This window comes from Polyodon spathula, chromosome 10 (assembly GCF_017654505.1).
Source record: "Polyodon spathula isolate WHYD16114869_AA chromosome 10, ASM1765450v1, whole genome shotgun sequence".
NCBI lineage: Eukaryota > Metazoa > Chordata > Actinopteri > Acipenseriformes > Polyodontidae > Polyodon > Polyodon spathula.
Window position 1 is genome coordinate 13,069,226 of NC_054543.1, and position 27,402 is coordinate 13,096,627.

The 27,402-nt window shown below is 35.1% G+C and overlaps 1 protein-coding gene across 2 annotated transcripts; it reads right to left on the bottom strand.

The window, feature by feature from the left end:
- Window positions 1-2,522: 2,522 nt before the first annotated feature.
- Window positions 2,523-27,191, bottom strand: fra10ac1 (FRA10A associated CGG repeat 1). Of its 2 annotated transcripts, none has more exons than XM_041261776.1 (14): window positions 27,107-27,191; window positions 25,086-25,165; window positions 23,961-24,056; window positions 23,564-23,609; window positions 18,101-18,177; window positions 16,070-16,153; window positions 15,150-15,234; window positions 14,386-14,431; window positions 5,934-6,047; window positions 4,698-4,740; window positions 4,248-4,366; window positions 3,268-3,315; window positions 3,028-3,112; window positions 2,523-2,866 (listed from the first exon to the last, which is right to left on the bottom strand). In XM_041261776.1, exons 1-14 carry the CDS (start codon window positions 27,137-27,139, stop codon window positions 2,824-2,826), a joined length of 999 nt encoding a protein of 332 aa, XP_041117710.1. In that variant the 5' UTR covers window positions 27,140-27,191; the 3' UTR covers window positions 2,523-2,823. The 2 variants fall into 2 exon arrangements, with proteins under 2 accessions (XP_041117710.1, XP_041117709.1); XM_041261775.1 differs by having other exon boundaries at window positions 3,268-3,318.
- Between the last annotated feature and the right edge of the window lie 211 nt (window positions 27,192-27,402).

The following is a 27,402-nucleotide window of genomic DNA, read 5'->3' on the forward strand; positions in this document are numbered from 1 at the left end:
TGTTTAGACTTGTTGTATAGGTGTAAGACGATTGCAATGGATTGGATTTTGCTTTAAACCAAGCATTAAAAGATTCTCAGAGATTTAACCTTTAAATCCTCCTACTTATCGTAAGTTGACTGCACAAGACTACTGCTATATCTGTTCGTCAAGAGCACCTTAAAACAAGTTGCTGATGGATATACAAACTTTTATATATTTATTTTTTAATTATTTAACCCAAGTCCCTATTTTACAAACATGTTTGAACATTGAACCAAAAACTGAATTTCATAATAGGTTTGGGCATGTTAAATGCAAAGTTACACAAGACAACGAGGGTTGGGAGAATGGGATAAGGCTGATGCAGGAACCATCACCACTTTTTATGTAAAAATTATGTTATCATTAAAAAGAAAGCATACGTCTCCATTAAGTAATAACATTTGGATAATAAGACAATTGTATTACCAGAATTGGTATTTATTTAAATTATGTCACCTCGATAACCTTGTTAAGAGTAAAGATTGTCTTGTAAAGTATCTTCTATAGAAACAGCAGGGCAGAATGAAACACTTCTGTAACGTCTCCAAGGACCTTTATCCCATTAGCCTGGCCTCAGGACTCACAACCTAAGATGACATTACCAGGACTCAATTTTGTGAGCTACAAAAAAACATTTAGCAGCCCAAAATAGACACCTTGGATTTGGCATTAGAATAATATTATATAAAAAAAAAAAAAATCCCATTAATCAGCTACATTTTAGTACATTTATTTATTGATTGATTGACTGATTAACGTATGTATGTACAAAGCACTTAAAATTGAAGTATTATAATAGTGAATGCATTATTTTAAAAAAGGCTAGGTTGACATTTAAAAAAAAACTTTGTATAATAATGTCATCTGTAAATTAAAATAAATAAAAAAGGACAGTAATTAAAATGCTGGCTGTTTAATTTTCTGATAGACACCTGTGGTTTCATATCACCCAGTATCTTTTTCATACAACTGGCAAATCCAATTTTTATTACAATTCTTTTTTTTTCAGCAAAGGTAGTAGTACATGTGCAATTCAAACACAGTTATCATGCCTTCTGTAGGGGCCATTCATGATGTGTGAAGAAGAACATGAAGTGAAATCACTACTCTTGCAATGCTTTGAAATAAAATGACTAAATATCCTCTCTGAAAGGACAGATGTGAACTCATGTAATGTTTAAAGTGCTGTAATACAGCAGAAGTGACTTGGTGCTAAAGTTAATGGATAGCCAGATGTACTGGAACTTTACTAAGAAACTGAGCTGATGTGCTGCTTTTGAACTGTGGCATATTATAGGAAGCACCACAAAAAATGTGATAAAGATCATTAAAAAAATGTTTTGCTAAAATTGCCGTAATGAATTATTCATCAGTTTTTGTTTGTTTTGTCATTTGGTAGTGTATTTCTTGACAGCTGCTATAAGGATAATGGAGCCATAATAAAAATGTAATCCCAGCTACAGTGTATGGTTCTCATAGCTCCTGGACTAAATGATTAAACTTTAAAAGCAGGATTACCATTTGCTGCGAGATAATTTCTGGTACACATCCACTTTCTTACAGGACAGAGATGCTGAGAGAAAACAGATTTAGTTCCAAAGATACTTTTAAACCTTTATCCTCCTGCTTTAAACAGCGTGCTGGAATTCATTTCCTGAGGTACCATTTTAGCGCATGCCTGGATTAAAAGCATGTACTTGTCGTTTGAATATAAAATTAGTCAGGGAACCGCATTATGTAGCAAAGCACTCAAATTGAAGGACCTGAAGGATGTTTATTTTAAAAAAAAACAAATTTTCAGATGGTTCATTGGATAGAGAGAGGGTTACTTGTTTCTACTATCAAAGTGAGTTCCAGTATCAATGATGTGCATCTAGTCTGCTGTACCACCTGCGTGATAAACATGCTTTCACTTCTCAAAATACACTCTGGTAGTTTTTTCTGCTACAGACAATCAACAATACAACAACAGATGAAACCAGTCAGTTTTGACAGACAAGTATAACCAGGGCTGCTGGATAGCTGCCGACTGCAGCCCCCTTAACATTGTAGCTTTGTTTGATTTCAGTAACCACATTTATTTTTAAACAATATAATTTACAATTATGGAGGTTATAAATGTTACTCACTGAATGTTTTGTTTAATTTAGGCAATTTCAAGTTATTAATAAAAGCAAATTTAAAATTATTATTAAAACAACAATGAAAAACATCAGTTTATGAGTAAAGAAAACTGATCATTGTAAATGCAGATTTAATTTTCTTCGCCCAAAAGATTTTGTATTGGGCTAATATATTATTTTAAAACACAAGCTTTAAAAGACCACAAAACTAATTCTAATTTAATAAAACCTCCAAAGACTGTAGACACTAAAGCAGATAATTATTAAAAATGGGTTAGAAAATTATGAATAGCGTAATGTTTAGCCAAATAACTAATTTCATATGGACTGCCGAGCAGGAAACATTTAGCAGAAACTACACTCTACATTTTTTTCATGGGTTTCCAAGGATTTATTTCCAACAAGACAACATAGAAAAACATGCAAGTAAAAAACAAACATATGTAATTCCATAGGGAGTTTTTTCTTCTGAACAATCAAAACATTATATCACTGGGTCTCGTGGTGCCAAGGATAGTTAGCCAAGGGGGTTCAAGGACATTTGTTAGAAAGAAAATTACAAAGATGTCAGAGTAAATATTAACACCGACATTTGGTTCCTAGGGGCTTCTTCTCCCTTTCTTACGCTGAATTAACTGCGCACCTTTGTTCCGATACAAGGGCCATCTTCAGTGAGTCAAAGAAACATGTCTTGAAAATAGTCATCAAACTCTTCTTCCCTGTGGGGTAAAAATAGTGAACAAACAGACACATCTCATTAGATACATGACCTGGTGATAAGAAAATAACACGGTCGGTATAGTCCCACAAATCCATTTGCCTGCTCATGTAATGCATCAAGTCAAGGTTTTAAAAGAGAAGGGAAAAACATTTTACCAACCTTGTTTTCTCGTCTATACTTGGCGCAGGACCTTTCCAATAGTCTGCATCAGAGGGGCCTTGTGTTTCATCACCATTGTCAGAATCTGTATTCCAGAAGAGTAAAGTCATGCATTTCTCTATATCTGACTGGCTCATGATTAGTACAAATTACGAACAGAATTGAACAAAGTTGGCTGCTGGGAATCGAGATGTTCCACAACACATGTGCACTGAAACAAAAGAAAATGTGTATGTGTACCTCTATCAGATGTGTCTGAGTCTTCTGAACTTCTAGGTGAATGACGTTCTGCTAAAGAAAAAACAGTGTCATTAAAAAAAAAAAGTCGGTCTCTAAAGCACTACATGAACGTAAAATATATTCCCTTCCATGCTGTTCTTGCGATTGTCATAATACATGTTTGCATGCATGTCTTATGCAATTGAAATACTATAGATAACTTTAAAGCAATCAATGTAAACTTAAGATGTTGAAGAAAAACAAGCAGTGCTGTTTCTGTTACAGATATACAATGTTATACAACAGCTGACTGTATAGTAGTGTAGCTGAAGTGATTACAACTGCATTGTTACTTTTCTTTTTCAGGGTTGTTTTTACCCATGTGTGAGAAGCTACTGTGCAGTAACTCTTCCAGATGATCTCAATACATTCTCTCTCATTTAATAAAGTCAAATAATTATGCTATATATAGTCACACTTAAATTGCAATTATGTTCATATTGCATGTCCTATAAGCTTGGACATTTAGAATAAGTAGCTGTTGTATGACGAATGTCATCAGTCTTAGTGATTCTGGGTTCTGGTGCTCCAGTATTGATATTAGGATTTTTCTCTAAATCTGTCTTTGCCTAGCTTTGAACTTCCTTTGAGCTTGTCCAGATAACCATTATCTTTCCATTCAAAGTGTAGTCTACTCTATGTGGGGCTGGCAGAGTTCAAAGGTCACATTGTCCAAGATTTGAATGTAATGCAGAATGCTGTTTGGTCCTGGCACTATTTGGGTCATATTTTGAAAACAACCTTTCAGAGAGACCAAAATAAGTTTACACTATAAAACAAGAAGGAAACAATTCAGAACAAGATTTTAACTGCTCCTTTAAGCAACTATCTTTTTTTAGTCCACTGAAGAGGTGTATCTTTGCAAGTGCACTTAAATATAAGACCCTTAGGGCTCATTGTTTAACAGTTTTTTCTTCTTTCCAATAATCCATTGCCTTTACCTTTTCTTTTCCCCTTGCTGCTGTGTTTCTTGGTCACTGATGATTTAGATTTTTTTGACAGTGGTTCATCTTCACCTCCCTCTGTTCTCTGCCTCTTCTTTGGTTTAACTTCTTTCCTCCTTTATCACAAGAAAGGGTTTATTTTCAATCTGAAGACCAATCACCCCATCTTCGGTTTGTTTGTATATTCACACTGGTTTAGTTCTAGCCATGAGGGAAGTCTGCCACTACTGAGCCACCCACAGCAGCTAGTATTCTTTGGAGTTCTCACAATAATGTACTGACCTTTGTAAGTGTCTACACAACAGAATTATCTCAATTTGTTCCCTTTTCAAGCAGCCATTTATTCAATTGTTTCTATTGGAATGTCAAATTAGTCCAATCAACACCATGACCCTCACCTGGATGTCAACTCAATCCAAATTTACTGACACTGAATGTCTCTCTTACCTGTGATGGAAGTTTAATTTGTAGGAACATTCTGGACACAGTCCTGAAAACCAAAATGTGAAAAATATGTGAAAGGTCATTTGTGACAGCATGAAAGGGGACGGTGAATCGCAATCTGTTCCTTTGCTTTGGTTTATGCACTGAACCTAGAAGGACTGCGACAGACCCCAGTTGTTAAACTGTAAACCACTACAGCGAGTATTTTGTTTGTTTGTCTGTACGTAATTTGTCTTGATTGTCAGATGCTAGACAGCTAACACTTACACCGGAACAACACTTCACCATTGTCACAAATACAAACTTGTATCACCCACCATGTGTATGTATTATTGGGGCAGATATTGTTTATTATTTGGGACTGCAATCCCCTTGTTATTTACCCCGTGCAGCACATATTGGTGTCTATTGCCAAGGGATTATTGTTTGGTCGCCAGACCTGGAAAATAGAAATAAACCCTTTTCCAACAGACTACAAATCTCTCTGTCTGTTTCATTCATGCACTGCATCATTCCTGCACTTGTATCCACTTGGCCACTTGTTCACAGATGCTTAGCACTAATCTTGGACTACCTTATACAAAGTAACATTAGGTAGTTCAAGAAATGTGTTTCAGTCCCAGTATGGCAGATCTGTTGTATGTGTCCGGAGAACATTACAAAAACAGAAATATACTGGAAAGGGTCAGGATTTGGTAAAGGATCATCAGGTGATGAGAACGCTGGCACTTTGTTTGTTATACCAAGACTGCTTTCAGTAGCTCACACATGAATGGCATTTTGGGTACCCCCTTAAAGCACACCAGTCTCTTTCAATTAAAGGTAGATAAGTAAACCAGGACTTTCACACAAGCTTCTAAAACATCAACACACACCCACCCCATTCAATATAAGAATGCATTTAATTCAGGACATTTCCATCACAAACAAAATGCATAAAAAAATATATATGCAAGTGCGAAGTTATGAAACATACTGTGTGTGTGTGTGTATATATATATATATATATATATATATATATATATATATATATATATATATATATATATATATATATATAACAGCAACACTGGCTTTCAAGAAACAATGGTGCCATAATTAGGTCACGCACTAATGAGATTTCCACCTTCTTGCGACAAGAGAAAGCATTAATAGTAACAAGATTATCTGCACAGGCCTTGAATTAGACTAAAACAATAGTATAGACCTGCAGGCCCAATCCGTCTTGATTGGACTTACTCAGTTTTACAAGGGCGTTCCTCTTCTCCCCTTGTTCAACGTAGCCAAAGTTCACCTCCCAGCTTTTCAGACCTTCCTTCGTATCACAGTTCTTGTTTCCACAGAAGAACTGGCCTAAAAAAGAATGTAGGTATATTTTAATATACTCAGTATGGTGGCACCAAACGTATTCATAATTAAAGTGTAAGCTTTACATTTTCACCTTTTAAGGATGTTTGGAATTAGAGAGTGGTTCTTAATGCAAGTGTTTTTATGTTTTTATGTGCTTTCTCATGACTTCAGGAGCTCCTATTCCGTTTTACTTGCTTGCTATAGATATATGTAACCAGAGGTGACTTTGTTTCATACATTTCCTTTTTAAATGCAATTAAGGCGCAACTTATCACAGTCTATCACTCTACCAAATAATATAGTGGAACAGTTGTATTCAATTTAGGCCACTAACATTTCAGTTTACAAAAGCTCCTTTATTCTGAAAACTCAATGTTGACAGGTATGCTGAGCCTCCTTTTGCAGTCAACGTTGCTCGCTGCAAGAGTGATGGTTACCATGGCAATCACCCCCGTCATTCTAAATCACATGAACGGGTTTCGAGTGACTTGGAGTTCTTTTGCTTAAACATCAATAGTAACCAGACAACCAAGAAGAAGCCGGGAGGCAGGAAAGGACATTAAATACAAAAAAAAAATGATGTAGCCTAAACAATCGTTTTGCTAAGTAGAAATATAAAATTACCTTGTTTTACAGGTACAGTACTGGGCCCTTACTTTCACCTCTATATGTAACGCAGGTTAGATCAGTGTCCTTATAAATGTAAGAATCAGTGTTACCCAGTGATCTACCACAAGTTTCCTTCTGTTTTGATGGCAACACACTTCTGTGCACTAGATGGTGCTAGTAGTTACGAATATAGCCTACATAATGTATCCAGAACTGAAGGACAGCTCCTGAACCATAACAAAGTTAATATCAAGTAAAAAAAATAAATAAAATAAATTGAGTAACTAAAATAAGAACTCAGATATAAAAAGCATAGAAACAGTAACAAAAAAAAACAAGTTACTCTTTAATAATTCTTAACATTAATGCATTTGAGCGAGACCCACAACTGTGTACAGTTACAGTCTAATTAACCCTGGTTCCCAAATGTTGACACAGAAATGACCTTATGGTTGTTTGTATGTTAGTGTTTCTATGTATGCAGTTGCTACCCTGATGCTGCTAAAAGTTTTTCAGAAAAGGCAAGGGTTGATCTAAAAAGGTCTCCTGATTCTGTGCCAGACTTACTGGCCTTTCGTTCCTGAAACTCCTGTGTTGATTCATCTGGTCATTAACAGCATGGATTTAACTACCGTAGGACTAATACAGGATATTCAGAGAGGAAGCTGTCAAACATATGGGCCTCCCCCACCATTTGCTTCACAATGTGTGTTGTTCTCACAAGGCAGTTATTGTTCTCTCCTGGCTTATGGTGTATTGACATGCTTTGATGAGTGCTGAATTTGTGTAGTTGCACAACAAGCCATGAGGAATTGAATGATGCAAAACACAAATTGTCCATGGAGGGCGCCGTTGATGCCCCTTTGTGCGTATCTCACAGTAATCTGCACTGTATCAACTGGTGATGGTTAATTAATCTTGTGACCTGGGCAATTTTTCTTTATTTTGTTACTGAATTCTCCATGGCTTGTTCTGTACCAGTACCAAAATTCAGAACTCTACTTTGGCTAAGTAAGCCACAGCATGTGTGGATATACTCAAACTGACTTTATTCCAACGCTGTATAAATGACTGTTCTTTAAAGTATAATGTGACCGTGAATACTGTGATTCCATTTCAGAGCAAAAGAGAAAACTGCTCTAAGAAATCAATGTTAAATGAATCTTACTTGACTTCACAGTGGTGCAGTTTCAATGGTCAGCACTAAATTGAAGCAGAGCAGGTGAGGTCCAGTAATACAGGCTTTCATATGGGTTAATAAACAATAAACTGCAATTAAAGGAATGGACAGCATAGTATGTGTTGTCGTGTAAATGGTTCCCTGAAGAAATAGAAGGATCTGTAAATGTCAGCTTTACTTACAGTATCTCATCATGACACAATTAACATGGTAGGGACACGCAATGTGTTTTTCTTTTCTGAAAACTTACAATGAAATCTCTTTTCGAAAAATGTTTATTTAAACCTTCAAGTAGGATCAGACTTGCGGTTTAAATCTGCTGTCAAATCCCACAGCCGGTTCAAGCTAGATGCTGCTTCATAATAATGCACTGCCACAAGGCACTCACCCTTCACCTATCTTTCAAAATGATATTGCTGGATAACTACTGTAAGTCAATGTGACTGGGATCACGTGGTTTCATATGTAAATATAAACTAGTCATGTAACATTGCTCTGTCAACACTAGCAGATAAAGCCCAGAGAATGACCCCTTTCTCCTGTAGAAACTGAAATGTGGCCCCAGTAGCTGTCATAGCTGGTTGCTTTGAAAGTTGTTGCAAGTATAACATTCGAATTCCCAATAATGTTCTTAAACAATTTTAAGAAACATGAGCTTGCCTGTTACAACATATCAAGTGTTTACTATTCACAAGGGTTATTTTGGCTCTATCAATCAATAAATAAACATGACAAGAAAAATGCAAAAAAAGAAACATTAGTTACCACAGTAAAATGGAATGTAAATCTTTGTTTTCCCATGTTATTCTAGATCATACTTATGTAGCTTTTCTTTACTTTTCTATGCTTTGTGTCATTAGGTACTACAGGTACTTTACATATAGGTACTTTTAAAATATTTGTTATAAAGGATAATTGCGCTTCTGATAGATTTGTAAACGTGAAGTAAAATGAAAAATAAGTTGTTGTTGTACAGTGTAAGACGTGTGTTTAGAATGGTTGCTTGCATCATTAACAACCTACCAAATGGTGGGTGTTAAGATTTAAGGTTTAAAGTCATTGCCACAGTTTTCTTGAGATATGCATTTACTGGAACAAAATTAACTTGCCGATATAATACTTGTCCTCAGTGCACTGCAATGCCTACCACCAGCACCATCATCATCTGAATCTTACAAAGATTATTTCTCAACAAGTTCCATCATAAGCTGCTATGTAATAGATGGTTCGTGTCCTCAGTTACTTCAGGTCCCCCAGGTAAAACTACCTCAAAGCAGCCATAACATCGCTGCCAGTTTAAATGAAACCTTTAACTTGATTACAAGTCAAAAAACACAAGGGGTCAGTTATTTCTTTCAGCTGGGGAATAAAGGTCATGCGTTAAGGGGATTGGGTTTTGTTTGCTTTGTTAGCATATTGGAGATGCTGTCGTAATGCGCTACAGCAAAAGTGCAAAGAAAGCACACAAGCCAAAAAAAATGTACAGAGGTCTCTGTGTACTTTCCAAATTGACATTATGTAAAACACCCCGGAAAAAAATGGTTTTAAATGAAAACAGTCACGTCATTTAATGTAACCAGAAACAAAACAAACACTTTAAACCAAAAAAAAAAACACTTGTATTCTCAGACACCCAAACCTTTTCAATGTGCTCTATTTCCAAAAGCACGGTACTGTACAGCATACAGTGTAACAATTATTTATTTATTTTTTGTTCCTGGGTAGTAAGTGTTATTTCCTAATTGCTTATGCCTCAAAAGTATAGAAAATGGCTATTATTCCCCACAAACTTTGCTTTTGTGACCAGGACACTGATATTTTGAAATATCACCATTTCCAATGAGAAAACGGGAGCTTTTGTGTCTTTTCGTTCACATAAAGTCAGAAAAAAACAACGTATGAATCCAAATTAACATGTATTTATACTAAAGTAATACTTCTAAATCTTTTGTAGTCATTTTTGTATTACTTTAGTATAAATACATGTTAATTTGGATTCATACGTTGTTTTTTTCGGACTTTATGTGAACGAAAAGACACAAAAGCTCCCGGTTTCTCATTGGAAATAGTGATATTTCAAAATATCACTGTCCTGGTCACAAAAGCAAAGTTTGTGGGGAATAATAGCCATTTTCTATACTTTTGAGGCATAAGCAATTAGGAAATAACACTTACTACCCAGGAACAAAAATTGTGTTACATAGTGACAGTGACACTGTACCATTGTTAATTACCTTATAAAACAAAAATTCTAATAAAAGAATCCAGAATGAGATTCAAAACACAGATAATGGAAAAATACCTCTGATCGGTATTTATAAAACAGTAAAGTCCAATTTTCTAATCATGCAATGTGAATGAAATAAAAGAATGTTGCTATTTTGAGCTGTTTCTCTTATTCAAAACATGGCTAAGAGGGTGGACTATGACCTTTCTAATTCCGTAAACAGTTCAGCTAGAAATGTTGCATAATGGCCCAATGCTATCTCATTGGGTGTTGCAAATACAGAACAGTTGATTTCATGTGACAATACACAATATTTAATGAAAGTAATGAATTCCAGTTAGCAAGAAACTACTTGGGAGTATAACTATGGCCAAAAGTTCTGCATCACCTATAATTTTAGCATTGTGACAATTAAAAAAAATAATAAAAAATCTGAACATAATTGAGATATTTTTATTTAAAGTATGTAATTTAATATGTTAACATAACATTATTCAGCTGATTTCATTCAACTATGAAGCGAAAGTTGATAATTTTATAGGGTGACGCAAAACTTGGCCACAGCTGTATGTATTCAGTTATTTTAAAGTTTTAAATATATTGGCCTTTGTTATTATTGTTCACTTCGAACAGTATTCTCTTAGATTTGTGTTTGTTGTGCGTATTGCCACCAGAATCCCTTGTAGCTGATGTTTGCCAGCACTTCCCCTGGTTAACAGCAGGCCATGTGCAGATGGATGGGATTAAAGGTGCTTCTCAGTTTTTCTCATCCGGCAGTGGTCACTGCAGTAAGAAGTGCATGTGACTGTTTTAGTACTGGGATATAAATTGCACCATATCGAACAGACGTTTGATTATAGACTAGCATACAGAGCAGTGTTAATCAGCATACTAAATGTGCATAGGCTATCAGCACTCAGAAAGCAGACACATTGTACAAACCTAGGCACCACTGATTCCCTTCAAAATTCAACCATGAACATTTTATGGGTTTAAACAGGCACTACATATTTTCACAGAATTTATTAATGGAAGAGGTGGTTTATATTTAACTTGAAGTTCAATATTAAATAGAATGGAAATTAAAAGGAGGCTTCAGTGAAAGTTACAATATTGCATAGCAAGGCATCCTGACTACTAATTAACTTATTGTGTTAAATGCATGACATCGTACCATGGGATTAACGTTCCCCCTAGCCAAGTAGCTAATTCTAGCAATGACGTAATATTTGTTTGATGTGGGGCTCCCTACATTCGAAATGTAGCTAATCACTAAGCTTAAAAACACACGTATGTTAGTGGTAAGCTGTAAAACAGCTGTACCATCACAAAAAAAAAAAAAAAAGTAAGGAAAGTGACGAAGCTTCTTAGTGTAATCTCTGCATTAAATGACGTGGGAGTCATTAAAATGGGATGACATCACCTCACTGTGGCACTGACGTATTATACATTTGTTGTGGGGGTTCCCTAGACAACCTGTAAATCAGCTACCAGTATCATGAAAAACATTTTATTATCTCCACTCACAGTATTTGTACATGTAGAAATATACTTTTCACATGCTCCGATCTACAAAAAAAAAAATTAAATCCTGTGCTGGTTTGTGGTGCAGCAGTATTGTATTGTAATGGTGACTAAGCTAGTATTGTATTACATGTTTTGCCACTTGGCAGTCTCCATTGAAAGGGTTTATGAGAACACTGAAAGGCAGTACTTTCACAGGGACACGCACCATTTCTTCACAGACGTTATCCTTCAAATCAATTAGGAATTATTATTTTTGTCCATAGCACATTATAAAATAACCTACTGACTTTATAACCACCCAGAACATGGTAACTTCAATTTATTTTTAATAAAAGTAATTATTTAGGGTTAAAACATTTGCAAATATGTCCCATTAACAAAGCTGTTCTTTTATTACTTGCAGTTATTGCTAGCTCAGCTTCAGACTAAATCAAATTAAATAATAAACAAATAAATAAAAGCCTCAAACTCTGGTTTATTTCTGGAAAGCCTAGTTTTAAATCCCCGCTTTGGCACAGCAGAGGTTTTGAAAGAAAATTCAATTCTAAAAATAAAATCTTCTTTACAGCAATATCCATATGTGCTTTAATATTCTGAAGCATATAAGCTAATTATATCTCCAAGAGCATAGCTTTTTCAATAATTTACAAAAACGCTTGGGAGTCAGTCTTTTACTTAATTAGACTTACAAAACTGGGATGATCACATTATATATTTCCTCAGGTCAAGAGGGAAATCTCCTTCACAGTTTCTGCAATATCAAACCGCTCACTGTGTACAACTATAAAGAACCATATAATACCATGACGCTACTATTTAATATTCATAATGTGACAAGGTGCAGATTGCAGATTCAATTAAAACAAAACAAACTATCAAAAAATAAATAAAAATAAATATACAACAGGGCAGTTTTATGACCCTACTTATTTTCTTGTTTTATGGTGTAATTTAATCAAATAGCGCAATTCAAACTTCCAGAAAAAAAAAAAAAAAAAAAACAACAACAACAACAACAACTGAATCCCCCCTAACTTCACAGCAATCCTTTTACTCAGTTCACAACTAGCAACATGCATGAGGTATTTATTAGGATAATAACTATTAAGGGAGGATAAAGGCTATATCCCAAAATGCAGCAGTAGTATGATTATGTTATTGTGTTCTGTTCTGCTTAATGGATTAGAAAACAGCTTAATTGGAGTAAAGAAATAGATGGAAATGTTTTACTTTTGCCAGCCTTTGAACTGTTAGCTTCCTTTGTAGGAAACATGATCTGGAAAAGTTGATTGTGTCACATTTGACACAGATCATCTATCAATATTTCAGCAGTTCAATTCCAGGGACTACCACAACAATCAGTTCCTAGCTTCCAAAGGTTGACAGTAAATAGTTTAGGAGATACAATATGTTGAAGGCGAGCTGGAATAAGCCAATCCCCAAACTTCATGTGGACCCCATTCTACATGCCAATATACAGCATGCTTGCCTCTTTTAGATACTACAATCAGCTAATATTGCTAAATCCTACAGTCATATATTGAACAAACTTCAGTGCTGACATGTCAGATTTTTAAAAACAAAAACAACTTTGATGTTTTTGAACTTCTCAAACATCCATTTACAGTTATTTAGCTCCCTCTAATGGTTACTTGAGTTTGTTTTCTAAAAATGAGAGCCTTACTAAATAAAAAGTAATGCAGTTGATTGTGATCCAGAAAAATGTGACCCAGTTCTACTCATAATTGTGAATGCATCTCACTAACTGAACTTCATTAGATGCTTTAAATTGCTGTATTGTCCATACGGACTGAGATCACAAGCAACATATTACTTTGGCATCCTTTCTACAGAAGTAAATAGTGTCTTATTTTGTACAACAGCATTTGTGCCCTTCTAATCTTAAACCATTTATTAATACATTACTTTATTGTACAGAACTGATATACAGTGTTGTAAGGTAATGTTTTAGCTCTGGGGCAGAAACATCAAGGTTCTTGTTCTATTGCTCAGGTCACCAGTTCTGAATCCAAACAAGTATTGCTGGACCGAGTTAAAGAGGTTAGTGAAAAGGCAGAGTTTAAGTACAGAGCCACTGAACAAAAAAGCATGTAACGCTTTGACAATTTGTGACTAGCTGTGACAAATCCAAAGGAGGGCATACCAAGTGAAAATAAACATACACTGAATGCGTGTTGTTACCTTTAATTAAGACTATACTAAACTTATTATTGTTCATTTTAATTTTGGACTAAAGATAAAAAAAAAGTCTGTGTTGTCATTAAACATTTATTAGGTATTTTATTAACATGCAACGCTATACTCAGACAACTAAATAATCAATTGAGTATCTGCCAATACTCATGGGAACCAATGTACTTACTGATAGTTGCAATTAAAATCAGGTTCATGTCACCTCCTCCAGGTTTCCCTGGATTATAGAGAGATTCTATCTTTCTATTTTGTCCTTAAATGACTGTATAGATCTTGTTCGCATTATAGTTGTGGTCAATTACCCTTAATTATCTAAGAATTACCTCATATGCCAGCAGTGCTTTTTACTTTACAGCTTTTCAACATCCTTTACAATTTCAAGAAGGGATTTCAACATAATTTTACAACTGAATTTCCAACATAAAATAGGTTATCAGGTAGAACACTGCTAAAATAACAATCAAAATTGAGAATAGATTTTCATTTAATATATCAACTAGTTATTAAAACATGAAACTGAAAGGAAAAATTAACACATGTTTAAGTCACCTGAAAATGAAGCTTGGAAAATAGCAGATTTTTACCTTTTCCTGAAATCACTTCCTTCTCCACTTGCCATCTGAAACCAAACTGTTATAAAAAATAAATAAATAATAACATAGTGAATCTGCAAAGCAACAACGTGTAGGGATTTGTTATTAATTTGACATGAAATGGTTTAATTTATGTAAGAAAGCAAATGGGCGAGGAAAATGCCATCACCACCTGTACAAAAACAATAGTCTTCAAAATCAATTCAGACAGTCGAGTTATCCTTTAAAGTTTGGTGGAACAAATAAATCATTCTTATTTGTATTTGCTTTTTGTTACTCTATTCTATTTGTACCATTTATTGTTTGTTCACTGCCTTTTCGCTGATGATATAGCATGTATAATCCTCTTGTAAAATGTATATTCAGTGTAAAATGATACTTAAAACTCTGCAATTGTTATGGCATGAAAATAAAACAATGGTGTATTCGTCGTTAGAGTGACTTTAACCTCTTCTCATCTCACCAACGGATGCCAGAATCTATAATAGCAGTGCATCACACAACACTGTCTGTTACTGTACTGTGGTATCCCCATTATTCAGAAAGTACCAGTAACCATATATTCCACAGTTTTACAGATTATCATTTGTGTTGAACACAACATCTTGAATTGAATAAATACTATAAAGCTGTATAAAACTATTGAACTGAAACTTGGTAACTGTCTCAACAGTCATTTAATTTGTACGCAAGCATTTGGGGGTTTAAGCTGAATTAAGGTGGAAGACATGCAAGGCGGAACTTGACATACATACCTTGTTTTCTTTATATCTGCTGAGATCAGCAATGCAGTATTCTTTGAATAATTTATCATAGTATTTCTTTGCCAGATTTTGCTCCCTGGAGATACAGGAATAGCCTTGTTTTAAAAAATAATGAAATGGCAAAAAAAAAAAAAAGCTTTCAACTTTTTGGTTTCTGATTATGCAGCACTTGATTACTATTATATACAAAGACAATCAATCTACGTATTTAAAATATAATATGGGCAGTTAGAATGCAAAGCTACTGTATAATTATGCAAATATGTGCAGGTGCTAATGCCAGGAGGTTACCTTATACGCAATATAGGTCTTAAGTATTGTCTTATCAATTTTACTAACACAACTTACCATGCTGTTTTAAAGTCATGTAAGTTTATAAACATTGTAGACCCCACACCTTGCATTTTCACTCTTCTAAGTACAGGGTGCTTATACTCACAGACAGGCACAACGGCTTACATATGAAACCAAGGGGGTTTCTGCATTTTTATTTTAAGTATGGCAGACAAAGGGGTTCAGGCAGGGATGAACGAGTTCTTCCCCTTTTGATTCAAATTAGCAGATTTGGAAAAAAGACAAGACCTTGCTGTCGAAAACTTGCTTCGTTCCAACACATCTTGTTTTTAACTGTTTTATGAAAGCACGGCTGGAAATTTTTAACAGAAGTGCTTAGAAAACGTGCATCGATTGGTTTATTCAAATGAGATATGGGAGAAAGTGAGGGGTAATAAAAATATATCTCTGCAGGTAATGGACTGTAAGCAGGGTAGAAAGATTTTTATTACTCCAATAAAAATCAATCTCACTTTTGTTGGAAAAGCACCAAAGGGACTAATTATTGTTCCGTTAGAGGCATCCTACATGCAATTTATCTGCAGTAAATTCCCGTGCAGGTTACAGCTACACTTTACCAAGTCATATTGTCTTCATCTTCTTCTCTCCATAGGAAACGATGGTTTTCCTTGATCACATCCACATCTGTTTTGTCTTTTTCTCTGAAAATATGAGATGGAAACATACAGCGCATACATCAAACAGAGCGTATCCTATCTAGACACTTTAAAAGGCCATACCGTAGGACAGCCACTGTTCATCTGGCAAGTTAACAGCACTCTGAATTATTAATAATAAACAGTAGCTCAAGGAACTGTATCTGCTACTGCAATGTGGGGCAGTGAAATGAAAAGAAACAGACACTTCAATAATTAAATTGCAAAACAAAGGCAGAGATTCTAATCTGTTTAAGGCTAAACAGATCAATCTCGATGTTAAAAGAGCAACTCGTTAAGGGTATGAACTATCACAGTTTTCTTAATCAGAATCACTTTTGTATATAACTTACTGTTTCAGTCATTGTATCCTGGTGACTTTTTAAATGTGGAAGTTAAAAGCACACCCGTGACCTTTATAGAGCTCTCAAACACGTACAGCTTACACTAGAGGGGAACCATTAACCCATCCTCCTGCAACACTGCATATTGTATTTCTTACTGATGTACTGTAAATCGTACCTCCACTAAGGGGAGAGTGTTGCAGGGGGACAGGTAAATGCTTACACTCTGGTGTACCAGCTGAAGTCACCATAATCTCTCTTTCCTACTTTCACCTGATGAAGAGACCTTTGAGGTCTTGAAAGCTTGTGAAAAATTATTATTTAGTTAGTCCAATAAAGGATATCACATCTCCTTCTATTAGTCAAAAAAGTCACTGGAATTTCAAGAACAGACATGATTTCTCATGTTGCTATGTACAGAGTTTTGGTAATCTCAACATAATTATTATTAAATTATACAGTATTATTGTGTTTAACTTGTTTTAACAAGAAGTTTTTTCTTAATTCAATACTTACACTATTAATACATGTCACACTACTTAACTTTCAGTGGTTGGGTGGATTTGTTAGAGGTCAGACAGCTAGATTGAGCTGCCTTTCTGGTTATGAGTAACTTTTTATACCTACTACTACCTGGAATGGGTCAGTCTTGCTAACCAAAATGAGTAAATACGAAGTAAAACCAAACGCAGTTGAAAACTGCGCTCTTATTTTGTGTTTCGTATTTCCCTTTACAAATGTCAAATTAACAGCCGTTACAAACAACGGCAGTGCATGGCCAACTTTTACATTCCCCTAACCACAGACAAAGAAGAACATGGTGACTGTTGCCAAGCAACAGCACTCAATAAAAAGAACCCTTTTCATCAGGCAAAAAAAAAAAAAAATCTTTGGGTTCCCTACCTGTTTTCAAATGATTACTAGATGAGTCTCAAAGAATACATTGCTGAATTTGGGGGATAAATTGTTCCAATAATGCGATTAGCATATTTTGTTTTGTTTGTATTAGTTAGTATATATGATGCTGACAAATGTCTAAATATACAGAATTCCAGAAATCTATGCATTCAGTTTTTAATGGTCTGCATATGTTGCCCAGCTGGCACAGAATAGTACACAATAATGTATTTTAACCCTTCCATTTACTTTACTGCTAGCCAGCTTTAATAGCCATCAGATTGCCTTCAAGATTTGAAACCTTACGACAAGATCAGAACTGTGGCTATACACAATTAGCACTGAAAATTTGTATCAATAATAAATAACAAAGTCTTTGAAGTTTAATAGGGTTTTGAGTCATATGGCAGTGTGCACTTCAGAGGGTCAATGCAATTATAAGCCACTTAATAACCAATAGATTTGGACTGTTGCTAAATGGACTCCTGTAACAACAGCGTTTTGTTCCAATGATTATTCTTTGGGTAACCAAAGAGAGTGAGAAAGAATTTGATGAGATCTATAACTGATACCGTTAAGCCAATTGCCTCTTGCCAATTGTCAATGCGATGCTCCCCGACTTCTTACAGCCAGAGCATGGACCTGCGCTCCTTGACTGTATAACTCACCCCGCACAGCCACTGGGGGATATTGTGTTATTAAATGTACTTACGTGGAGCGCTTAAAGTCCGCCTCCTTGCCACCATAATACAATATGTAGTCACTGACAAACTTTTTGTGTCTGTCATACTGCAGGGAACTGATTAAGGACAAAGCCACATAAAGTTAGAACAGAGCACTATGACTTGTGCCTTTACTGCACACTTTCAAATGATCAGGAATATAAGAAAGGAATCCCCAGTATAGTTTTAGAAGGCAGAAGATATTTCACTAAAGTAACACATCACATTTGTTTCTATTTAGGACTCCAAAAAACATTCCTATTACATAGACAGCATAACCAGCTGTCTTCCCAAAACATCTGCTGTCACCTTTGATTTTACTGTTAGCTTTTAAAACACCATTACAATATATATATATATATATATATATATATATATATATATATATATATATATATATATATATATATATATATATATGATGTGTGAATATTATATACTTCTAAAATGTACATAAGGGTTCCTATACTATGTGTCCAAAAGTACCAGTACCAGTCAAAAGTTTGAGTACACCTGCTTGAAACCAGGTTTTTCATGATTATCTATGCTTTTAACTGTATAAACTTGTCTATAAACACTTAATATTTCATTATATGATATGTGTACTTATATAAGCTGATAATCATAAGTGAATTGCATTAAAAAATTTAATTTTTAAATGAAAATGTAAATCTTGTCAATTTCAATGAAATGGTCACCCAAAGCAAGGGGATTTCAGTCTGAAGCCCAAGTCAGTTAAAAGTCTGAAATGTGTATAACACAGTGTTAGAACACTGGCCTAAGTGTAAAAGTGTCTTTGTTAGATGTTCTCTGAGTTAACTAGCATGTTACCTAATTAACCTTTTGTCACCAATTATTGTTAACAGGTGAGGGTCCATGATTACTATAAATATAGGTAGCATAGGCACAAGTTTGTCATTCCTGAATGTAAGGGAGCAGAAAATGGCAAAATATGCTCAGTTAAGCAAAGAATAAAGACAGTCTGTAATTACTTTAAGAAATGAAGGTCAATCTTTAAGACAAATCGCAAGAACTTTGCAAGTGTCTGTAACTGCTGTGGCCAAGACCATCAAACGATTTGAAGAATCTGGCACTCATTAGGACCGAACAAGGTCAGGCAGGCCAAGGGTGACCTCAGAATCAGAGAACAAGTTCATTCTGCGAAACCGGCGATTAACTGCCCCTGAAATACAAGCTCAGCTAAATGCTACTAGAAGTACAGATGTTTCAACATCAACTGTTCAGAGGAGATTGTGTGAAACTGGCCTACCTAGAAGAATTGCTGCAAAGAAACCATTGTTAAGAGTGCAGAATAAGAGGAAGAGACTTGCCTGGGCCAAAAAACACAGAAACTGGACGTTTGAGGAGTGGAAGTCGGTCTTATGGACCGATGAGTCAAAATTTGAAATATTTGGGTACAACTGCCGAGTATTTGTAAGACGCAGAGAGGGTGTGCGCACAAGTTCTGCATGTGTGGTTCCCACTGTCAAGCATGGAGGAGGCAGTGTCATGGTCTGGGGTTGCTTTGCTAGTGACAGAGTTGTTGATTTTACCAAGTCCATGGCAAGCTCAACCAGCATGGCTATCACAGCATACTTCAGAGGCATTAGGATTACGGCTAGTTGGGCAGTCTTTCATTCTTCAGCAAGACAATGACCTGAAACACACCTGAAAGTTGTGCAAGAACTATCTGGCGAAGAAGGAAAGTGAAGGACAACTCAATCTAATGACCTGGCCTGCCCAGTCTCCAGACCTCAATCCCACAGAACTTGCATGGGGCGAACTGGACTGAAGTGCCCTATATCTCTGGGAACTGCTGCAGAAGAGCTGGGAAGACATGTCAGGTGATTTCCTGCTGAAACTTGTTAACCAAATGCCTCGTGTTTGTGAGGCTGTTATTAAGGCAAAGGGTGACTGTTTTGAGGATTTTGACTATTTTCAATTTTCTTAAACATTGCTTTGATACTCCTTTTGTTTTGTATATTGTAACGTGTTTTTATTTTCAAGTATTTACAGAAACGTATACGACGTAAAACATTGTCAATTATGTAAAAAACCTAGTTTCCAGCAAGTGTACTCAAACTTTTGACTGTACGGTGTGTGGTGTGTGATATATATATAATATATATATGATATATATATATATATTATATATATATTATATTATATATAAGTGTGTGTGATTATATATAGATATATATATGTATATATATATATAATATATATATATATAATATATTAATGTATATATATACACATATATATAATATATATACAATATATATATATATATATATAATATACCACACATATACATATACACACACACCATATATAGATATATATACTATGTATACTGTGTGTGAGTGTAATATGTGTTGTGTGTGTGTATATATACTATGATATTAGTTTATATATATATATATATTATATAAATATATATATATTATATATATATAACACATACACACACACACACACACACACACACACATCTATACACAGTTTTAGTCAAAAGTATACATACCCCAATGGAAATTAATTGAAAACAAAGAATTTTAGGGAAAATCTTTTGTAGTAGAAGTTTTGCTTTTGTGGATGAGGATAAAAAGTTACAACAAACAGATGTCTACAATTACTTATTTCAGCAATTTTTTTGTAAAACTCCAAAAATACCAATTCAAAAGTATGATGCAATAATATTGTTGACAAGGTGATATAAATTTCAATATTATAATGCAGAACCTAATTCTAGAAAAGTCTAGAAAATGCTGGATTGTAGGCAAACATTCTTACAGAGTATAAAAGGGTTAGGCATATGATGATTGCTGTCACTACCAATAAGTCAATATGGTAAAAAGTAAAGAGCTGCTTGTTGTCATAAAGCTGGAGAAGGATACAAAACGATTTCCAAGCATTTGAGTATCCCAATTTCAACTGTTGTTTCTATTATCAAGAATTACAAGACTCATGGCACTGTCACAACGCTCCTTCGCTCTGGAAGAAATGCATTGGTGATGTATTGTATCCCTACGGTTCTGCTTATCCATGTGAACATCAATCTGGGTTTGTCCAAAGGCTTTGAGTGTAACAGTGGCTCACAAGTGACTTTGGGAACACTCATGTTTTTGTGCTGACTTCGCTAGATATCCTAGATTGCTGTAGCCAGTACTGTTCCATATCACCTTTTCTATACTGAACAAAAGACTTCAGCAATATTGATTTTTTTATTAATTGACAGCTACCGTTAAGCCATAGATACCTTTAATAATTTAAATTTTGGAAGTGGCGAGTACACCCCTTCCCTTCCCGTGTCAGTTCTGGTATTTGTGGTATACACTGTACCTCCCGTTTAACAATATCTTTTTTTCTGAGAAAGTTCTTCTTGAAAATTGATTCACAACCAAATCAAGTACAATGCCTCTGTTGTCTGATTTTTTTTTTTTTTTTTTTTTTTTTAATTGTAAAAAGTTAATCGAAATATTACTTTAACATTTTCAAAATAATTCTAATAAATGCTCTATAATAAGCAATATCATGCAAAATTCAGCTAATATTACAATGCTTAAGGCCTGACATATTTATGCCCAGTCTCTGCTCAATCATGATTGGACAGCTGCAAAACCAGGGCAGATCTTTGACTCTCCCATTGGTTAAACTTACTCAAGCCAAGGCAGAGAATACCTTCAACTGCTTATGTCCCACCTACACTCACTTATGATTGGACTGCCGCTGAGAAAATGCAGATCTCCTTGTTTTATTTTAAAATTCTGCACAACTATATCTATCTATCTATCTATCTATCTATCTATCTATCTATCTATCGAATCTTTAGTTGATTAAATTGTTCCAAAAAACAGCCTAAAAAGTTTGCATTTTATTTATTTATTTACAAAAAACTGGCCTACAGGAAAAAATATGTTTTGAACAGTCCTTGTAACGTAAAATGTAATGTGCACTGCTGTTAGGAGACACGGTACTGCTTTCTGTACATTTTAGGGAATCTCTACTGGCTAATGTAGAATTGTTTGTGTAAACCAGTTTTCTGCTAAAAACAAAAATGGTACATTTTTCCTAATAAAAGAAACTGAATAAAAAAACTGCACACGCAAGGACGCACGTAGTTTCAAGATGAAACTGTTATTTTGTTTAAAAATATTTTGTTTACTTCAAACAGCTAACACAAAATTACAGGCAATGAAGTCATCATGTAAAAACTGCAACTCTGTTTCATGCTGCATGACGATTTCAGTAACACAAAGGAAAAAAAAACTATTTAAACCATATTTTGCGTTTGTCAGCGTTTATTGCAAAACAAATGTAAGGCACAACAACACCTCTGAGGCACAACATTTGTGTTACAAAGTGGCTGTTTAGGCTATGAAGAGCGATCCCTTAGCTGGAAGGGCCAATACACACTAAAAGGCTCACGTGCCAAACTAATAATTCTACTTTTCCTGTCTTGTTTTTTGATCACTGTGATTTAAGAGGCAGAGCACCTAAAACTAGAAAACGTTTGTGAAAAGAAATTGTCTACCCCTATGATTGGTGCTTTTTTTTTTTTTTTAAACCACTGTTACACCTATGCGTAAGCTTACTCAAGTAGCACAGTGTATGTTACTGCACCTTTGTGTATAATCCTTACAACTGTACAACCCAGAGCTAACCTTTCCATTTGTGCTATCATCCCCAAAGCTTAACCATTTTAACCATTCTTTCCCATGCTTTATTATATTATGCTGTGATTTTACTGAGGTCAACTTTTACAAGGGTTCTACAGCATAAAATCATCAACCTACATGTAGAACAGTGACAAGTTCCATAAATGTTCAGTTACTGAAAGTGTGTAATCCACAGAAAATGATGAGAGACAAGCAGGCTGTCAGAAATGAGGATTAAACATTCAATTACAAAAGCAGACAAACATTTTTCAAGTAATATATGGGATTTCAACCTCTGATAACTCTGTTCCCTATAATAACTACTGTATAATGTAAAGGTCCTACAAGCAGTTATCTTGTCATGCATTTTATAAAATCTCTCTACAGATTAAACCCATGCCAAGCCTATTTTAGAAGAAAACAATGTTTATGTAGGATTTTAATTCTATAGTAACTTTCGAAAGAGGACAACAGACATAGAAAAAACTAAGCATTAAAATAAACCCTTTGGCATTTATGTCTAACCAGTAGTATCTCTAGACAGACAGCCTGCCCCATAATGCCTAATTTAGACTAACAAAAAACATTCCTGCTGACTGAAGTTTCATCCACCAGAGGCACCTGTGCGTCTACCACCATGGCAGCTTGACCATTACTGTTTGTAAACATGGACCAATGAGCTTGAATACCTATACCTTATCGATATCCATCTGAACCCTATTAAGCAGCTGGCATGACCATTGAGATGTTTATACTGCAACTCAGATCAACAAGGAGGAACTTAAAGGATACAGCATTCATTGAAATCAAGTGATGCCGCCTGTTTCTTGCTTCTTCCCTGTAAAAAAGAAAATATGCATTAAGTTCCCATGTAACACAATGTTATAGGTTATGTTATAAAATACTTTTCTAAAAATACATATGTGGCTAAATGCATATGCTCGTCAGACCTGTTGCCACTGTGCCCTGCATTATGTTCAACTCACTATACAGGGCGTCAACATTTATTTTCCCTGAATAGCTCAACAGGCCCCAGCGTCTGGCTTGCAGAAGGTTCATACAATGAATTCCGTGTTCAGAGATTCATACTCAGATGGCTTACCCAGTAAATCTTGCTTCAGGTAATGTAAACTTCCTGTATCTTTTGCTCATTCAGATCCTAAGTTGAAACCAGTAAATATTTACAGACCTGTCCCATTCTTGAGCTGCGAGTTGCTTGTGGACCAACTTGACATGCTTTCCTTTCTGAAATGTCTTTTGGAGCAGAGGGTCATCTTTACGTATCCTAAAAAAATTATTGAAAACATAAATGAATTAGCCAAATTAAACAGCATCTAATCTATGTTTTTATTATACACATAACAATAGCTTTCAATTAACAAAAATTACAGAAACTTATATAGAAATGGAAAACAGTTATCCAAAATCTATGATGCCTCAACCTCCAACCACAAATCATTGCCTCACAGTGACATTTAGATCAGAACTCCACACAAAGAAACAGTTACATTTGCGGAACGTGGTTCAAAAGTACATTGTGGTAGCAGTACATTGGTACACTTTCTATGGTACCTGCAGTCATCATTCTATTATTTTAAAAGGACGTTTTAGTATAGATTTTCTACTTAAATGCTCCTGGTAAAAGCACTGGAGCATAATGATAGACAGCACTAAAGATGTAATTCTGAATTATAGGTAATGCAGTTATCAAAATGTGCTTAGATATTGGTAGTCCATTTCTAAGGATATTAAAAACAGCAGACATGACAATGCCCAAGGTAATGGCTTCACAGTCAAAAAAAACATCACGACTAATCCACGGGAGACTTTTTTTTTTAAGCACGTCCTTCTTCAAAAGAAGCTCTCTAGAGCTCCTCATTTTTAAGAAAGTCAGTTAGTGCACTCAACTTCCACCTCTAGGGGACTGACACAAGCCACAAAAGAAAAGGATTTGGTGGTCTCAGCTTGACAGTTTGTCACATTATGCTGTTCACATCACTACACTATACCCTATTGTGTACCAAGGTTATGAAAACAACATCCCTGTACATAGTAGCACTATTGAGACCTGTCATATTTTAAATCAAGTGAATAGACCTCAATAACAAAAAATACACTAACTGCTGTAGCTTGGATGGCTTCAAATACTCCAAAGCTTCAATGGCAAGTGATATGGATTACTATACATCACAGCTGTCAGTAGTTTGGTAAGGGCTTTTCATCACTTGAAAGACTTACAATTTTTCACTGCCTTTCACTGAAATGGGTCTACAATGAAGCTTTACAGGATGATAATTAATTAAGAATAACAGACCTTTTCTTTTTCTGGTCAGATGTTTCTTCTTGAATTTCATCATCGCTAAAGTCTGAGTCATAACCCCCAACACCATGCACCTGGAACACATTATAAACAGCATTTCAACACTGCCACCTTGTTTCAGTTTAGATTTGTGATGCTGAAGCTATGAAGGGTGAAACATACTATATTAATGTGACATATTTTCCTGGAACAGGTTGAATGGTTTACATTCTAGAAATTATTTACTTGCTGTGGCCTACCTATTTGTAATACTATACTGGGCATATTATGATACATGGTGTTCTTTCAATTAGCTGTTTGTCATGTTAGGACCATGCTGCTCTACAGCCTAACCAATCAATCAATGCTATAAAAGTAGTTTCAAAGTATCACATGACCACCGCTATACAAACAGCTTCCCAAAAAGTGATGTTGTGGTATCCGCATTTGGAAGGTTCTAGGTTATCATCAGTTTGGTTTAAAATGTAAAATAAGTGCAAATGTGTGTTACTCAGCTGTCCACATGGTTTTTCCTCCTAAGTTCAGAATGATTTTTCTATCTCATTTAGCTGATTGAAATAATGTAGGGATTAAAAAACACAATGTGCATTGCAAGCTACAACAAACAAAATAAGCAGAATCTGGTCATAATTCCTATAAACTGCTTGTGTCACACAGACATAATTAAACTACCACAGAAAGCTTAAGAAACTAAACACCTGGCCTCAAGGTTTCAAATTTACCAGCAAGGATGGATCATCAAAATGGTGACCTTCTGAGCTGCACGACAGAATGATTCTCAGATTACTCTATCACTGCACTACGGTTTACTTCATACTTGTAAAGCAACTCTGTAAACTCTTTTAATAATCAATTATAGTGTCTCTCTGGTAACTGAAAGTGCAATTGAATATGGAACATTAAGGGGATGTGTTTGTTATTAAGACTTGAATCTTGGGAAGTCCAAACAATGGGGTCTACTGATAAAATGCCCAAAAAGAAAACATGCTTATCATTAAATACTGCATTAGTATAACTGAATCCACAGCCTTTATAAATGAAACATTAATCAGAAATAAACATTTTAAAAAATTGCTTATTTGATGCTCTCAATCTATAAACCATCATGTAACCTTTTGGCTTTTTTAAATGACTGATGCTCTGCACAATAGTTAAAAGCAACAATACAATTAGACCATTACATCTTACCTGCAGACCTCAGCATTTTTCAAATGAGCTCAATATTTGATGCACCAGTTTAATGCACAGCACACAGCCTTTTAGACAACAGTGACATATTGTGCTTTGGATTGTATATACAGCACAGGGAATACATTGTTTTCATTAGATTTGGTTGACCCCTTGTCAGCTCCAAAAAAATTATCAGAAACATTTAAAAAGCTTAGGGATGAACAAATCCATATGTTCCATTGTGTTAGTGCTATACTAAGCAATCAGACCCAGGACAAAAGTGTACCAAAACAGCCCACTATTAAAATAACGGATGTTAGCATTTACACAAAACAAAGCTAGTGTTTTCAAGTTAACATTCTAAAGTAAAATCTTAGTTTAACTCTTTTCACACTTCAAACCTAGGATTAACATGTGAGCTTTTCAAAACTGCTCAAGTGAGACATAACCAGTGGAAGTGCAGCGCGAGTCTGCAATTATAGCACAATGCACTGTTTACAAGAAACGCATTATTTCACCTTTGCTATATCCCGATCGATATATTGTTGTGAAATGGCCAACATTGTGTGGAACAGGTAAAACAATACATTTCTTGTACCTGTAAAACGTTAAGACATACACATTTTAGAGTTACAGAAATAATTGCTTTATATACCTCAAGTGATACTGTAACTAATGTGGCATACAAGCATAACATACAGTAATATTTGACTGGTTGATAGTATGAGACTCGGCAGCGTATTTTGATAGCGTATATCTATTCCATGTGCTGTACAAAGAAAATTGCTGCATACAACGTTTAGACAATTCAGCAAGCTAGCCTTTGTATTAATAATCGCGTCTACCTTTACAAGATCCAGTGGTCTGTTGTTGTCCATGTTTCCTCTACGCTCCAGTTTCAGCAGCTATTCGATGACGTCAAAGAGCAGCGACAATAGGATAAAGGCGAGGGAGGGGGCTTTTTCTCCGGTGTGTTCAGAAGTAAGAAAATGTATCACTTTTTTTTAAGTGTTATTTAAGCAGTCTGGTCGATATACTTGAGTTGCAGAATTGTCAGATGTGAAATTAAAAACAGATGGGGTAAGTTTGGATATGGCAAGTCCTAAATTGTACCGCGCAGTGTTAGAAAGTGATACGTCGT

What these genes read in the sequence shown, in the direction of transcription:
- fra10ac1 (XM_041261775.1), bottom strand. Translation starts at nt 27,139, where the DNA reads ATGGACAACAACAGACCACTGGATCTTGTAAAG. An exon ending in GCAGATATAAAGAAAACAAG is followed by an intron (nt 14,432 to 15,149) that starts GTATGTATGTCA and finishes TTTTTATAACAG; the next exon opens with TTTGGTTTCAGATGGCAAGT. An exon ending in CTCAGACACATCTGATAGAG is followed by an intron (nt 3,113 to 3,267) that starts GTACACATACAC and finishes TCTGGAATACAG; the next exon opens with ATTCTGACAATGGTGATGAA.